The sequence below is a fragment of the Narcine bancroftii genome, chromosome 1, assembly GCF_036971445.1.
Source record: "Narcine bancroftii isolate sNarBan1 chromosome 1, sNarBan1.hap1, whole genome shotgun sequence".
Classification (NCBI taxonomy): domain Eukaryota; kingdom Metazoa; phylum Chordata; class Chondrichthyes; order Torpediniformes; family Narcinidae; genus Narcine; species Narcine bancroftii.
In genome coordinates, this window is record NC_091469.1 from 390,430,367 (window position 1) to 390,446,379 (window position 16,013).

A 16,013-nucleotide genomic window follows, 5' to 3' on the forward strand; every position below is an offset into this window, starting at 1 on the left:
GTTGGAAATGGAAGTGGAGAGCTCAATATACTTGAACTTTGACACTTTTTTGTTTACCTATTTTTGTTAATTTTTAATTCTTTACAGCAGTGCAATAAAGAGAAAGACACAATTTCTTTCTTAGTTGTCATTTGATTAATTATAAATCAAGTAACTTGAGCCAACAAGATGCTTCTAAGGAAATAGAATTAGTAGAAATAGGTGAAGGAGGGGTTATTTTGCTGTCCCCTGGTGAGATTGCATGAGCTTGGTGTAGGGTGGATAGAAGTAAACGTTTTGAAAGAAGAAGGTTGACCTGTCATGGATATACATCTCTTGTCAGGAAAGTGCAACAGCGACTGCACTTCCTGAGAAGACTGAAGCGGGCAAGGCTACTGGCCACCATTATGTCAACCTTCTACAGGAGCCCAATCAAGAGTGAGCTGGCATGCTCCATCCATGTCTACTACTGTTGTTGCAGAGAAATGGATCAGAGGTCAATCTACAGGACCATAAGATTGGCAGAGAGGATCGTTGTCTGAAGAGGGTCCGCAAAATCACGGAGGACCCTTCCCATCCCCCACACAGCATATTTCAGCTGCTCCCATTGGGAAAGAGATACAGGAATATCAGAGCAAGCACCACTAGGCTGAGAAACAGCTTCTTCCATGGGCAGTGAGAATGCTGAATGACCAAAGGAAATGCTCACACTAATATTAGTCCACAATATTTATTGTCTGTATGTGTGTTATGTCTGGTTGTGTTTTGCACTGAGGACCTGTTTTGTCAGGTTGTACTTGTGCAATCAGATGACATATTTGATGAGCACTTGAAATAGAAACAATTGATTCTAAGTAGTATGGATAGAGATCGAATTGGCAGGATAGAAAGGATATGAGCGAGTAATGCAAATTGGATGAAAGTGCAAGTTGCAAAGAGCTTTTCAGGTCTGTGTGCATGTGTTGAACAAACACCTGTTCAGATCTACTTTTTTCTTCACAGCCTCGCCCAAAATGTGGCTTTGCATGGGGTGGCTTATTTTCCTCTGACTGTTATGGAACTCCACAATGATCTGATAGTACCAGTGAACATTCTATACATTCTATGTCCATTGAACAAGTTTTGAATCACATGCATAATATTTTTCAGGAATTCGCGTTGCTAGGAAGATTGATAAATTGGGTATGAGATCATCTGATACAGCGGAGATCTATTTTGAAGATGTCAGGGTTCCAAGAAAATATCTCATTGGGGATGAAGGAATGGGCTTCACTTATCAGATGTTACAATTCCAAGAAGAACGTATGTGGGGAGTTGCAGGAAGTAAGTCATTTCTACAAATTGATAAACAAGCTAGCTGCTACTGGCAGATGCACTATAATGGGATTTGTGGAGAACAAAAAATGAGAGTGTACAACTTTTAAAGGTCTGAATTGAAAGGACAACTAGCAAATTGAAAGATAATAGTGTAGTTAAGATACAATGAAAACTACCCGTGGAATGTTGATCATATAAATATTATCTTCAAAACATTCTTCAAGGAGGAAAAATAAAATTATGTATTGTGTTTTTTTAAAATTCAGATTTCTTTAAACATTTACTGTTTTGGGCAGATTGATAAAGAACATGTGATTTTGGTTCCAAGAGGGTTTTGCTGATAATTTATGTTAGTGGCATGGAGTTCAGCCTACATAGACTAAATGTGGAATTAAATGATTGGGGAATCTTAAGGGATGAGCTCCTTTTAAAATTGAGTATTTGATAAACAAGCTAGCTGCTACTGGTAGATGCACTATTAATTGGGTCAACAACAGCTGGGACCTGGTATTGTAAGGGCCAACTCAAAACCTTCAGAATTTTTGCTAATGCATACATTGCAGAATCCATTTTTAAGGAATACTACTTTCACCTGACGAAATGAATATCTTGTGCAAAATGGTCAACAGACTATCTGGTTTCTCTGATGTAGAGAAGACTACCACATGAGCAGCAAATACAAAACTGTAGATTTAAGGCAACTATCTGTCCACTTCACCTGCAATGACTGCTTGAGTTCCTGAATGGTGTAAAGGGATAAGGTAAATGATGAGTTATTGCATGTCCTATTGTTAAATGGAAAAATGCTGTGAGAAGGTGGGCTGGTTAATAGACATAGAAGAGTGAACAAGAGAATTTTGAAGGAAACAATGCCTTTGGAATGCTGAAAGGGTGGGAGGGAAACATTAATTTTGTTTGCAATCTAGTTAAAGACAGCAGAAATTGCAAAAGATAATCCATAGACGTAGAGCAAAAGTCAAGATAAAGAGAAAAAATGAAGTAATCTCAGGCAATGGTCCCAGCATTGTTTCCAGTGGTACGTCACCAATCATAGGCTATAATGTACAAATGTGACTCTTAAAGGTAGACAAATCCCCTGGACCAGTTATGATATTTCCTCACACCTTGAGGGAGACAAGTGCTGAAATTACATGGCCCCTGGCAGATAATATTCAAAATCTCCTTAGAAACAGGGGAGGTGCAAGAGGATTGGAGAGTAGCTCTCTGTTTAAGAAGGGCTCCAAAAGTAAACCAGGCAATTATAGGACAGTGAGCCTGACGTCAGTAGTATGTAAATTATTTGAAAGATATCTGAGAGATAGGATATATAGATATTTGAACCGTCATCAGTTGATTAAGGACAGTCAGCGGGGATTTATGTGTGGTAGGTCATGTTTAACAAATCTTGAGGGAGTTACCAAGAAGGATATGGATGTTGTTTATATGGACTTTAGTAAGGCCTTTGTCAAAGTTCCACATGAGAGGTTGGTTCAGATGTTAGAACATTAGGTGAACATAGAGAGATTGCAAACTGGATTCAAAATTGGCTTGGTGGAAGAAAACAGTAGTAGTGGATGGTTCTTTCTCAGACTGGAGGTCTGTGTCGAGTGGTGTGCCTCAGGGAATCTGTGTTGGGATCATTATTGTTTGTTATCCGTATAAATCACTTAGATGACAATGTGGTGAATTGGCTCAGTGAGTTTGTTGATGTGTAGTGGACTGTGAGTAAGATTTTCAAAGCTTGCAGAGGGATCTAGACCAGCTGGAAAATTGAGCCAGTAAATGGCTGATGGAATTTAATGCAGATAAGTGTGAGGTGTTGTGCTTTGGAAGAGCGAATAAGGGTAGGGTGTACACAGTAGATGGTAGGCCATTGAGGAGTGTGGAGAAGCAAAGAGATCTGGGAATACAGATCTGGGAATACGCCCTGAAGGTGGCGTCGCGTGTGGACAGGGTTGTAAAGAAAGCATTTGGCATTTTAGTCTTTATAAATCAAAGTATTGAGTATAGAAGTTGGGATGTTGTGTTGAAGTTATTCAAGTCAATGGTGAGGCCACACTTAGAATATTGTGTGCAGTTCTGGTCGCCCAGCAGCAGTAAATTTATCAATAAGATTGAAAGAGTGCAGAGAAGATTTATTAAGATGTTGCTGGGTCTTCAGGAGTTGAGTTACTGGAAAAGATTAAACAGGTTAGGACTATACTCCTTGGAATGAAGAAGAATGAGGGGAGACATGATAAAGGTTTATAAGATTATGAGGGGTTTAGACAGAGTAGATGTGAGTAGGATGTTTCCACTTAGATTGGGGGATATAAATACAAGAGGTCATAGCTTTAGGATGAAAGGGGAGAGGTATAAGGGGAACATTAGGGGAAAGTTTTTTACTCAGAGAGTGGTAGGAGTGTGGAATGAACTGCCATCTGATGTAGTGAATGAAGATACAATCTTGAGTTTTAAAAATAAATTGGATAAATACATGAATAGGAGTGATCTGGAGGATTATGGAAGGAGAGTAGGTCAGTGGGACTAGCTAGTTTTATTGCCGGCACAGATCGGAAGGGTCAAATGGCCTGTTTTCTGTGCTATAATGTTCTATGGTTCTCACCATCTCCCTTTTCCTTCTTTTAGCAAACCAATTTTTGAAACAATTTTGTCAAACTGACCTGGATCCCAACGGCAATCACCTGTTGGATCAGTCTCCCAATTGGAACCTTGTCAAAGTCCATACTGAAATCTACTTTTCATCAAACTTAATAACCGTTATGAAAAGTTCAATTAATCACACGGTATCTCCCCAAGCCATATTGATTTCTCTGCTTAATCTTTTCCTTTGCATGTGTAGATTTATCCTGTCCCTCAGATTTATTCTCTCCCAATAGCTTCCTACTGTTCATGCAAGACCAAAGGCCTGCAATATCTAGACCAAGCTTCCACTTTTCTTGAATAAGAATAGTGCATTCACTGACCTCCAGTCTTCTGGTTCCTTTTGTTTGACTAGAGAATATTTGAAGATATCTGTGATTTATAGTGATAATATAATATGGTCTTGACCATTTTAGTGATATGTAGGTACTGAAATGTTGATTGTAGAAATTCAAAGAGGCAAGTGGAGAAGAGATGAGCATGTATAACCTGCTCAGGGACTTTGGAAAGGAGGGGGACATGGACATTAGAATCTCTGAAGTGGTAGGATCTTGAGGGAGCTCACAAATGGCCATTTGTTGAGAATCAATCAGAGGGATTTTATAATCAAAGTTGAAAGAAATTGAAGTCTATTGTCCTACTACCATAAATAATTCAAAATACCACTCATTCACTGTATTAATGTTCAAATGTGCAATATTGGTGCTTTAAAAGCACACTTCAGTTACATAATATTATTTTTCTTTTTTCAGTGTTGGCTCCAATGCAGAACATCATACAGGAAACAATTGAATATACAAATCAACGTAAAATCTTTGGCCAACCTGTATTGCATAACCAGACTGTGCACTATCGCCTTGCTGAACTTGAGACTGAAATTGAACTTGTTCGTTCTCTTCTTTATCGTTGTGTTGGTATGAACTCAATTTCCAAATTCAAGCAGTGTTATTTCAATGGACTGTATTTCATTTATTGTTGCTGCTAATCTTACAAGTACTGTTGTAGGTGTTTGTTGGGCAAAAATGACCAGCTCCATAATCTTCCCCATCCCTCTCTCACCTCTCTTCCAGCTCTCCACCCTTTTCCCTCTCCATTCAAAGAGGTTCAGTGCCCCCATTAATGTTTGGGACAAAGACATAAGTTTGTCCTTCATTTGCCACTGTTTCAAATTTGTAATCAAACAATTCACTTGTGATTAAAGTGCACATTGCAGATTTTATTAAAGGTTATTTGTATACATTTTGGTTTGACTATGTATAAATTACCGCACTTTTTCTGCATACCAGTAGTTTCCCCAATTTCTGGGCACCATATTGTTTTGGATATTTGGCTTCACAGGTGTCTGATTACTCAGGTATATTTAAATGCTTCAGTGGTGCAGTTGTAAGAGAACTATGCTTGCTTCTAAGCTTTTGATCACCTTTGGAGTCTGCAGTTGCTATTTTTATACATGAGGACCAATGTCAAAGAAATCATGATGAGGCTGAAAAACAAGAATAAAACAGTAAGAGACATTGTCCAAACCTTAGGATGATGAAAATCAACTGTTTAGAACATCATTAAGAAGAATGAGCAGACTGATGTGGCTATGTCAATTATTATTGTCTGCAGAAGTCTTCATGAACAGAAATCCAGAGGCTACACTGCAAGATGCTAACCATTACTGTATACATGCATGAAATATTTAAATTTTGTGGACTAATTTTTAGGGTAAAATTCAGGGGGTCAACTATTGCACACATACTACTTTTGACTGTGGTAGGTACCTGCATCACTCGAGGCATTGGGAAGTCGGATTGATGAGTAGGCGGGTGGTAAGTCCACATTTGTGGCATCGGGAGCTCTGAATGGCGGGTAGGCATCCGGGATGGGCTGTTATGTCCACATTTGGGGCATCAGGAGTTTGGAAGGGTGGGCAGGTGGCAAGTCCGTGTTCAGGGCGTCTGGAATTTGGGTGGGTAGGTGGCCGGGACCAGGTTGTAAGTCCGGGATTTGGGTGTTAAGAGCTTGGGTGAAAGTCCATGGTTGGGCCATCGGGAGCTCAGATGTGAGGGCTTCCAGAGCATCAGTAGCTTGGATGGGTGGGCTGCTGGAGCATCAGGAGTGTGGATGGGTGAGTGGTCATGGCCTAGGTGAGAGTCCACTATGGGGGCATTGGGAACTCAGATGGTCAGGGCCTAGGGGAAAGTCTGTTGTTGGGAGCTTGAATGGGTGGGCAGCCGGGAGCTTGGATGTGAAAGAGACTGGCATTTGGAGCTTGGATGGGCGGGTGTCTGGGGCTTTGGGAAATTGAATGAGTGGGCACTGGGATGTCGGAAGCTTGGATGGGGTTGACTTGTACACATGATATATTAGAAAATACTAGATTTTTAGGCCAAAAATAGGGAGGTCAACTTTTACACATTTATATACGGTAGTTAGCCACAGAAACAGGATGGCCATATTACATTTTGCCAAGCAGTATTTAAAAGTGCCAGCAGAATTCAGGAAATAGGAGAAATGAGACGAAGATTAACTTGTATCAGAGTGATGGTAAGCAAAGTTTGGAGGTGTAAAGAGGCTGCCCAAGATCCTAAGCATACTATCTCATTTGTGAAATGTGCTGGGGGTGTTATGGCCTGGGCATGTATGGCTGCCACAGGTACAAGCACACTTCTCTTCATTGATGCAACTGCTAATGGCAATAGCAAAATTAATTCTGAGGTGTTGCAGTGTAGCCTCTTGAAATATCTGCTCAAGTTTGAGCAAATACCTCAAAACTCTTTGGATGGCATTTAATCCTACAGAAAGACAATGATCTCAAACATACTGCTAAAGCAAAAAGAAGTTTTTCAAAGATAAAAACTGGAATATTGAATGGCCAAGTCAGTCGCCTGATCTAAATCCAATTGAGCAAGTCTTCCATAAACTAAATAGAAAACATAAGGGGACAAGCCCCCAAAACAAACAGGAGCTGAAATTGACTACAGTAGAGGCCTGGCAGAGCATCATCAGAGAAGATACTCAGGACTTTACAAGCAAAGGATATGCAATAAAGTACTAAACATAACTAATATACATACCATTGCTATGTCCCAATATTACGGTGCCCTGAAATTAGGGGACTATGTATAAAAAGTGTTGTAATTTCTACATGGTCAAACCAAAATATACATAAGTACCCTTTAATAAAATCTGGAATGTCCACTTTAATCACGTGTGAATTGTTTGATTACAAATTTAAAACTGAGCACAGGAGAAAATAAATGGGAAAAAAAACTGTCTTTGTCTCAAACATTTTTACTCTTTCCTCCCACCCATATCCACCTATGACCTTTTACCTGTGACCCTGTGCTCCTCCCCCTGTCTCCCTCCCTCCAGCATTTTATTCAATCGCCTGTCTGCTTTTTGTTCATAGCTTCATGAAAGACTCAGGCCCAAAACTTGGATTACCTATCTATCTGCATGACTTGCTGAGTTTCTCTAGCATTTTTGTATAAGCTCCAAAGTGGTATATGGATGTCCATTGAAATGAGGGAATGGCTGATCTTATTGCACAGGTCTCTTAGTTTTCATTGGAGCATTTCCAGTCACTGACCCACGGAAATGTTCATTGGACAGCTTGGTCTTGCAGGATTATCCTGTGACTGGTTGGAGCTTGATTCATCAGGAGAATGGAGAGAAAAAAGGCCATGATCTGACTCAGTTTACATAATTTGAAGATTCTGCTAGCTTTGGGCTTGGCCTACTTGACTGGTCAAATATTCAAATTAATAATGGAACTGGGTGGAAAGCAGCAGGATAACTGAACAAGCTGGTCCCAATTTATCCTTCCCCAATGCTGGATTCTTGCCAACTATATGTTTTTAATGCAGACAGGAGTTAGTGAAATTGAACACCATGTGTTTGAGAAAGCAAATTAGTGTCACTGCTATTTTGTTACAAGTAATATTATAGCTATCGAAAATTTCAGATTTCTTGATTGAGAATTGTATTGATTGGTGTGATTTGATAGATTTTTAAAAAGTTTTAGCGGCTACACTGCTCCTGCAATAACACACGCAACCAGACAGGTTAAGCTCAGTGAGCAGATTAGTTTATTGCAGGCTGCTGGGCTGCACTTATACTCCCAGCCTGGACCTGGCTGAGAACCGTGCTGGAGGGCGCTGACTTCACCCAGGTGTCACGTGGTCCCCAAACGCAGGTTTCTGAGCCCCGAGCTGGAAGGAAGGGAAACCCCCCCCAACGGCGCCATTTTGGCCGGCTGCCCCGCCGTGTGGCTTACAAGCGGGGCCGGTTTGCCTGACTTGTGGTGAGCTGCCACTCAGCCCCCCCCCCCCCCCCACAGAACCAGCACCAATGTCCTTCTTTGCCAGGCGGCCTTACTTCTTGGGCTGGGCAATGACCACGGGCTCGGTGGGATTGAGGTGCACTGGCTTCAGCCTGTCCATGGTAAACAGCTCATCCCTGCCACCCACGTCCAGCATGAACGTCGAGCCGGAACGCTGTATAACCTTGTATGGCCCCTCGTATGGTCGCTGCAGAGGTGCTGCGGTCAGGCCCTGCCAAACGAAAACGTACTCCGCGGAAAGCAGCACGCCAGGAACATGAGATGGGCGGGTGCCATGCCTGGGCAGCGGTGGGGGTTCGAAGTAGTTCAAGCATGCCCTGAGGTGTGGAGGTAGTTCATGCAGCGACTGCTGGGGATTGTGAGGTGCGTTCATGAACTCAGCAGGTAGTGCCAGCGGCACATTGTAGACCAGCTCAGCTGATGACACCTGCAGATCTTCCTTGGGAGTGGAGTGGATGCCCAGGAGCACCCAAGGCAGTTCATCCATCCAGTCGGGACTGGTGAGGCGGGCCATGAGAACGGACTTAAGGTGGCGGTGCAGACATTCGACCAGTCCATTGGCCTGTGGGTGGTAGGACTTGATGGATGGATGTGAAAGGACGTGGATGTGACAGAAGACCTGCCTGCACCACTGCTGTGGAACCACTGGCCGCGGGGTGCCCAAGGAGATATCGCACAGGATGGTGCCTTTGCCGCTTGGAGTCAGGAGGTCTTGGAACCACAGGCCGGTGATGGCGGTCTTGAAGACCCTCATCTCCTCATCAGCTTCCTGGTTCCGGGTGAGCTGGTCGAAGTCGAGGCTGGGCGTCAGCGCACAGATGGCTGGTCGTGAGATTGCATCGGCAACCACATTGTCCTTCCCCGCCGTGTGCCGAATGTCGGTGGTAAACTCTGACACAAAGGAGAGGTGACGCGGCTGGCGGGTTGACCAGGGATCCTTTGCCATCGCAAGCGCCTGGGTGAGGGGTTTGTGGTCAATAAAGATGGTAAAAGTCCACCCTTCCACAAAATAGCGGAAATTCCACACTGCCAGGTGCATGCCCAGTAACATGCGGTCGAAGGCACTATAAATGCGGTCCGGCGGGCGGAGCAAGCGGCTCAAGAATGCCAGCGGCTTCCAATGCCCATTTACCTGCTGCTCCAGGATGGCGCCGACAGCTGAGGCAGAGCCATCGACAGAGAGTGCTATATGCAGGTCGGTATGCGGGTGGGCGAGCATGGCGGCCTTCATGAGGGCGTCCTTGGAGGCCTCAAATGCGGTGCAGGCTTCTGGGTTCCAAGTGAGCATTTTGTGGTTGGCTGCGATGAAGGCGAACAGCAGCTGCATGATGCGTGCAGCTCCCGGGATTAAACAGAAATAAAAACGGAAAACTCACCTTGGCTCAATTTCCTGTGCAACTGACATGAACCTTTCAGAAAAAAACAGAGATAATCGAGTTTTGACCAAGAATAAGTACTATGCAATAATTCAAGTCCCAAAGTGAATTGCTGGGCACAGCCATGACTATGTGATTGCCTCAGGGTGACATATATAAACTTTTTGGGTATTTATTGTTTATTCATTTTTAAAAAATTTATATATAGCTAACAATATTGTTGTTCTTTTTCGGTTCCACATCTATTTTTCGACACTTAGCGAAATGTTTCAATTTTGCAATTTTTTCGGGGTTATTTTTTGCACTACTTGTATCGGTGGTCCAGATAAATATGGCACTTTTGCATTGAGTAATGGGCCAGATCTGCAGGTTCCCACCCCTGGTATATAGATATTGGAATGGTACAGAAGTAACATACTTGATTCATATTAACATCCACCTGTTATGGGTTATATTGTCATGGTTATGGATAAATATGCCTTTAAAAGAGATAGATTGTGGGGTTTAGTGTAGGTCACTTCACAAAAGACATCTCATTTAAAATGCAAGAGCTTTGCTGAAGCTCTACATTCAGGCTTCGAGTGATTTTGCAGAGACAATGGAACTGCTTTGGAAAGAACTTCAAATGGAAAAGTCCAGGCTGAAGTGCTGATAAGATCTTTCAAACATTGGGTTTGGAGCCTTGGGAGAGGTTTTGGTTTTTACAAGCAGAGAGAGGAAAGGACAAACAGGATTCTTCTGTGTGTGTGTGAGAGAGAGAGAGAGAGAGAGAGGAGTCAATTCTACAGTAACAGTTGAGGTGCAGAATGGAAAGCTGGCAGGCTTGTTGAAAGATACATTTTGAAGACAGGTTATGAGTTCTGAGTTCAACCTGTTCAAAACCCTTGTAGTCCTTACAAGAGGAAATGGCTGGCTGAGTGTTTTTCCTGAAATAAGAGAAACAAGAGGAACTCTGTGGTGACCTGGAAGAAGAGGTTATCATTTGGAAAACCCATGATGGAGGAAGTTTCTTCAGCAAGACACTGAAGTTACTGGAGGAAATCAGTTTGTGTGTGTCCAACGAGCAACAAATATCTCTCTGAAACCAACAAGAAAACCTTCCTGAGCGGTAACCGTTTAACTTTAAATACCAGAGCCTGGAGGAGATTCATAAATGTTGAATTCTGTGCACAGTATAAGAATTGGAGAAGTGAGAAGTCAATGATTGGACTGTGAAACAAAGAACTTTTCTGAACATATACACACTATATCCATATGCGCTTAGAACTAGAAGGGAGGAGGGGTTAAGTTAGGTTAGTTGTTAATAGTAATAAGTTAAAGTTTTTGTGTTTAAAAAAATAAATAAATAAATAAAAGCAACTTTTGTTTAAGTAACCATTGTCTTGGTGAATTTCTATTGCTGCTGGATTTTGGAATCCTCTGGACTCGTATCACACCTAAACAGTTAATTGAACTTTAAATAGGTGCTTTTCAGTTAATATGAACATTTGAATTTTTTTATATTTTTGTCATTTTTAATTGCATTTAAAAGAATAGTTTTTATTACACAGTTCAAGTAAAATATATAAACTATTTTTATATACTACTACAACATGAGACTGCTTAAATTATTTATTAAAGTACATTGCAGAATTACTATTTGTCACAGGTGCCTGGCTCAATACCATTCATTAAATCACTAGATTTATCATGGGTATTTGTCAGCAGCGGTACACTGGTGCACAAAAATGACAGTCTGTAGCGGCTCGCGCACAGAGACACAGACTGGCCCACAAATGGCCGAAGAACACGCCGACCGCATGGACTTGGGGGTGACACCGGCTGTTGTCCCAGGTGATCTCTGCACAGTGGGAAAATGGGGAACTCTGGCAGGAAACCCAGCCAATCCCAGGCTGGTGCTCAAATGACACAGGGCCTGACGTCAGTGCCTGGGGTCCACATAAGCGTGACGGCCACAGCAATAAACCAGTCTCATTTTCCAAAGCTTTGGTGTGCATGTCGTTCTTCTCCATGCTCGCATAGCACAAAAGCTACAAAGCCACAACAGTAATCATTTGTACGTCACAAAGTAAGTTGGTTTTCTGAAAATGTCAATTCAAATGAAATTTCTCCTAACATCACCTTATAGTTGTAATGTCATGTCAAACATTGTCTCTTTACTACATTCCACCCATAAATACCATCCTGTTTTACAATAGACTTTGCTGCATTTCCTTCATGTATTGTAAGCATAAGATTTAAGTTGAGTGACCATTTTTTTCTTGATTTAGCTCAACATATTCGAGGAGAAGATGCAACCAAATTAGCCTCGATGGCAAAGTTGAAAGCAGGTCGTCTGGTTCGTGAGGTTGCTGATAGCTGTCTTCAGTTCTGGGGAGGAATGGGTTTTACTAATGAAGTGTTGGTCAGCAGAATGTATAGGTAAGAAAAAATTTTTAGAAATTTAAATGAACCGCTTTTATTCGTGTTTTCATACTTATCCAAACAGGCCCTTTGCCCAACTTCTCCATGCCACCCACATTAGTCCCACCTGTCTGTATTTAGGCTATAATCTTCTAAAGTAGTCTAAACTATCCTATCCGTGTATTCATCCAAATTTTCCTTAATTGTTGCAATAGTACCTGCTTTAATCGCCACCTCCAGCAGCCCATTCCATACACTGATTACCCTCCATTTTACAAAAAAGTTACCTCAAGTTCATGTTAAGTTTAAGGTGAAGAGAAAGTAATTTATGTCCTCTGGTTACTAATTCCCAAGTCTGGGCAATTTTGTTTACAAATTCAAAGATGATTATACATATCAAGGTATAATGTGTTCCAAATAGTGGGACATTGAGAAAAGTCCAATCCAATTTTCACAGGTGGATGATTAAAAACAGAAATGGCCAGTTCTAGTACAGGAGGAGAAAGTTCCCCAAGTTTTGTCAGACCATGTTAGGGTAGTGCATAAGGTCAAAGAAATTAGAGTGGGAACCATTTATCAAATAGCATAAGATCATAGATGCATTGAAGTGGCAGGTTTCATCTTGAATGATATCAGCAGTCTTTTCTTGAAAAGTTATTTCCTTTGTTGCCCTTGCACCTCCATCCATTTTTATTTGAAATTTCCAGAATGTTGCTATTTCAAATCATCTGAGGGCAACTTGAATTAGAGGAAGGAATTCCATCTTGTTCAGTCTCATTTAGTATGTTATCTGTGTTGGTAATGAAGAAGACTTTTTTTTAATTTACTCTTGAAATAACATAGAGAAGAGCAGCTGTACCTTCTGATTATTGTTTTGATTTATTACTTTCTTTTCAAGGAGCTGTGTCAAATTTAGGGCCATAGAGCACAGAACCAGATCATTCACCCTAACTGAGTACCTGTCCATCTTCAAGAACCCAATTACATTAATCCCATTTTATTCTCCCTGAATTTCTATCAACTTTGCCCACATTCCTCAACACTTACCTGTACATAAAGTACAATTTAATTTCCATTTAGCTGACCAACACATTGCCTGCAACTATTTACTTAGTCACCAGTTTCCTTTATCTTGAGCCTAATCTTGATGTAATGAATTGTTATCACTGACACAAAAGATGTGAAAAGCCCTGAGATGACATAATTAACTGAATTTCCATATTTGTACTTAATTGTTTTTTACATTTTTTTTGTATCATGTCTATATCTGGTTTTAAAATGTTAAAAAATGTGTCATTAATTTTTAATGGTTTTTGAATGCTTCTAAATGTCAAACACACAAAAATTGAAATTGTCAGCTTTGAAATGCAACCCTGAGGGAAGAATTTTGCTTGCTATCAAAGCATTATAGATGGAGTCCATAATTTATTTTATGGCCCTCAGAGACTGCAATAAACAGGGCCTTTCAGACTGCATTATATTCCGCTTCATTTAGAAAATTGCTAAAAGGTAAATATAGGACAGGGGGAGAGCATATATTCTAGATCATTAATTTGCATGGCAGTAATTTCAACATATTGTGCATGTGGTCAATGAATGATTATTTTCTTATTTTGTCCTTGAGGGATATGAGGTTGATGTCAATTGGAGCTGGTGCAGATGAAGTCATGTTGTCCATCATTTGCAAGCACATGGGGACCTTTCCTGGAAAGAAATGATTGATTAAGACAATACCCAAATCAACACAGGGACGAGAAGAAGAATTATTATATTAATTATTTTAGTGCCTTCTATTTGACATAATTTTATGAAAGATTTAGAAAAAGCTAATGTACAAAAATGTATGTAAATTCTATAATGTATGATGATCTTGCCTTGGATATGAAAGATATTTTTCATTTGTTCCATAAATATTTTTCAAGCCCAATAATGAATAATTATTTTTATCTCGTTGAATCCCTCATCCTGATCTAAGCACAACAACATTTTCAAAGAATTTGTACCTGGCTGTCAATGTGAGAAATTATTAAATGTTGTGAAATATTGGAGCTATTTCAACTCCGTCTATAGTAATTTAATAGATTTTAAAATTATGTAGAGTTTATATAAAATGAATTTTTTATATAAAATCATTTTTGGAGTTGTTAGTTTAAAATTCTGAGTGGTCACTTTGAGGGAAACCCCATTATGCCGAGTGCTGCAGTACAGATAAATAGGTAATTATTTGAATCTGAACTGTTGTGTTGTGAAAATAATGTAGACTGTTTGGATTTAAATTCTAGCTAAAAGCTGGATCAGTTAAAAGTGATATAATCTCTGATTATATAATTTTACTTGTTATGGAAGCATGTGGATTTTGGAGATCCACAGACTTGCTGTAGTTTCAGGTCTACTTAAGATCATTGAAGTTTATTATGGGAAAGCATGGAATGTTGGAGAATGACTGTATTTCGTTTGTGAAAGTTAGCATCTGAAAGGATAGGATCTAGGGCCAGTTAACCGTGTACCATGGGAAAGACATATAGGTGGCAAAGCAAGCCATTCCAAGGCCAACCAAAAATTCTGATAGCATGTTAAACATTAGAGTATCTTTAGCCTTAAGAAATGTTAATTTCCAAAACCGGGATGGTAGTTTCTGCCAAGAAATTATAATGATAATAATTATATTATTAATAGGATTAGTATTGCTGAAATTCACTGTTAAGATCAAAGAAAACATCAATATATCAGATTTTAGGAATTTGGAATTCTAATGTTTTCGCAAAGTATTGGTTGAGAAGAATATGACTGAATGTGAATCAAAATTTATTGTTATGAACAAGTCACAAAATTTGTTGTTTTGTGGCAGCATCTCACAGTACAAACATTCATATAAATCACCTTACAAAATTAAATAAAAATAATGCACGAAAAGTCAAAGTAAGGCCGTGTCTTTGATTCATTTATCATTCAGGAATCTGATGGCAGTGGAGAAGAAACTGTCCTTGTACCACTGAGTGCTTCAGGCTCCTGTATCTTTTTCCCAATGGTAGCAGAGTGAGGAGGGGATGGCCTGGGTTGTGGGGGTCCTTGAGGATAGAGGCTGCTTTCTTAATTAGATTAGATTCAACTTTATTGTCATTGAGCCAAGTAAAATACAAAGCCAATGAAATACAATTAGCATTCAACTGGATGTTAAAAGAAAATAGTGCTGTATACAAGTACAATAACTGTGCAAGCGCATGCAGCAAGCAAACAATTACAAAAATACTGACAGTACAATGCGAGTGCAGTTCCATTCAGTGATGTGATTTAAGATTCAGCAGGGTCACATCCTCAAGGGGAAATAAGCTCTTCTTGTGTCTGATATTTCGAGAGTAAAAAGTCCATATTTTGGGTGTGATGCGTCCTTGATGATGCTCTTCGCCCTGCCCAGACAGAATTCCTGATAGATGTTCTCACTGGTGGGCAATTGAATGCTGATGATCCGATGGGAAGTTTTCACCACCCACTGAAGTGTTTTATGATTCAATACGAGACAATTGCCTTTTTGATTAGGATGGAGGAGTTCAAGGACCAGGTGAGATCATCAGAAATGTGGACACCAAGGAATTTAAAACTTGATACCTGTTCCACCACAACTCCAATGATGTAAATAGGGACATGAACATGGTTTTCTGCATGCCTGAAGTCCACAATGATCTCCTTGGTCTTCTGAGTGTTAAGTGCCAAATTGTTGTCGGCACACCAAACGGCCAAGTCTCATCATCCCGTCTGATCAGGCCAACCACTGTGGAGTCATCTGTGAACTTGATTATGGAATTAGAACCATATACAGGAATGCAGTTGGAGGTGAAAAGGGAATACAGGAGAAGGCTCAGCACACAGCCCTGAAGCATGCCGGTGTTTAAAGTGAGAATAGAAGAGAAGAAATTGCCTCACTTAACAGCAGATTGGGGTCTTTTAGTCAGAAGGTCCAAGATCCA

The 16,013-nt window shown here is 40.5% G+C and overlaps 1 protein-coding gene across 1 annotated transcript in view; it reads left to right on the forward strand.

Moving 5' to 3' along the window:
* LOC138751412 (probable acyl-CoA dehydrogenase 6) overlaps positions 1-14,967 on the forward strand; it is a 43,715-nt gene extending 28,748 nt beyond the window's left edge. Inside the window, exons 6-9 of the mRNA XM_069913653.1 lie at positions 1,129-1,302; positions 4,692-4,853; positions 11,916-12,066; positions 13,673-14,967. Of these exons, the coding sequence (XP_069769754.1) occupies positions 1,129-1,302; positions 4,692-4,853; positions 11,916-12,066; positions 13,673-13,766 (581 nt within the window). The 3' untranslated portion in view covers positions 13,767-14,967. The remainder of the gene's footprint in view (positions 1-1,128; positions 1,303-4,691; positions 4,854-11,915; positions 12,067-13,672) is intronic.
* The last annotated feature ends 1,046 nt before the right edge of the window (positions 14,968-16,013 follow it).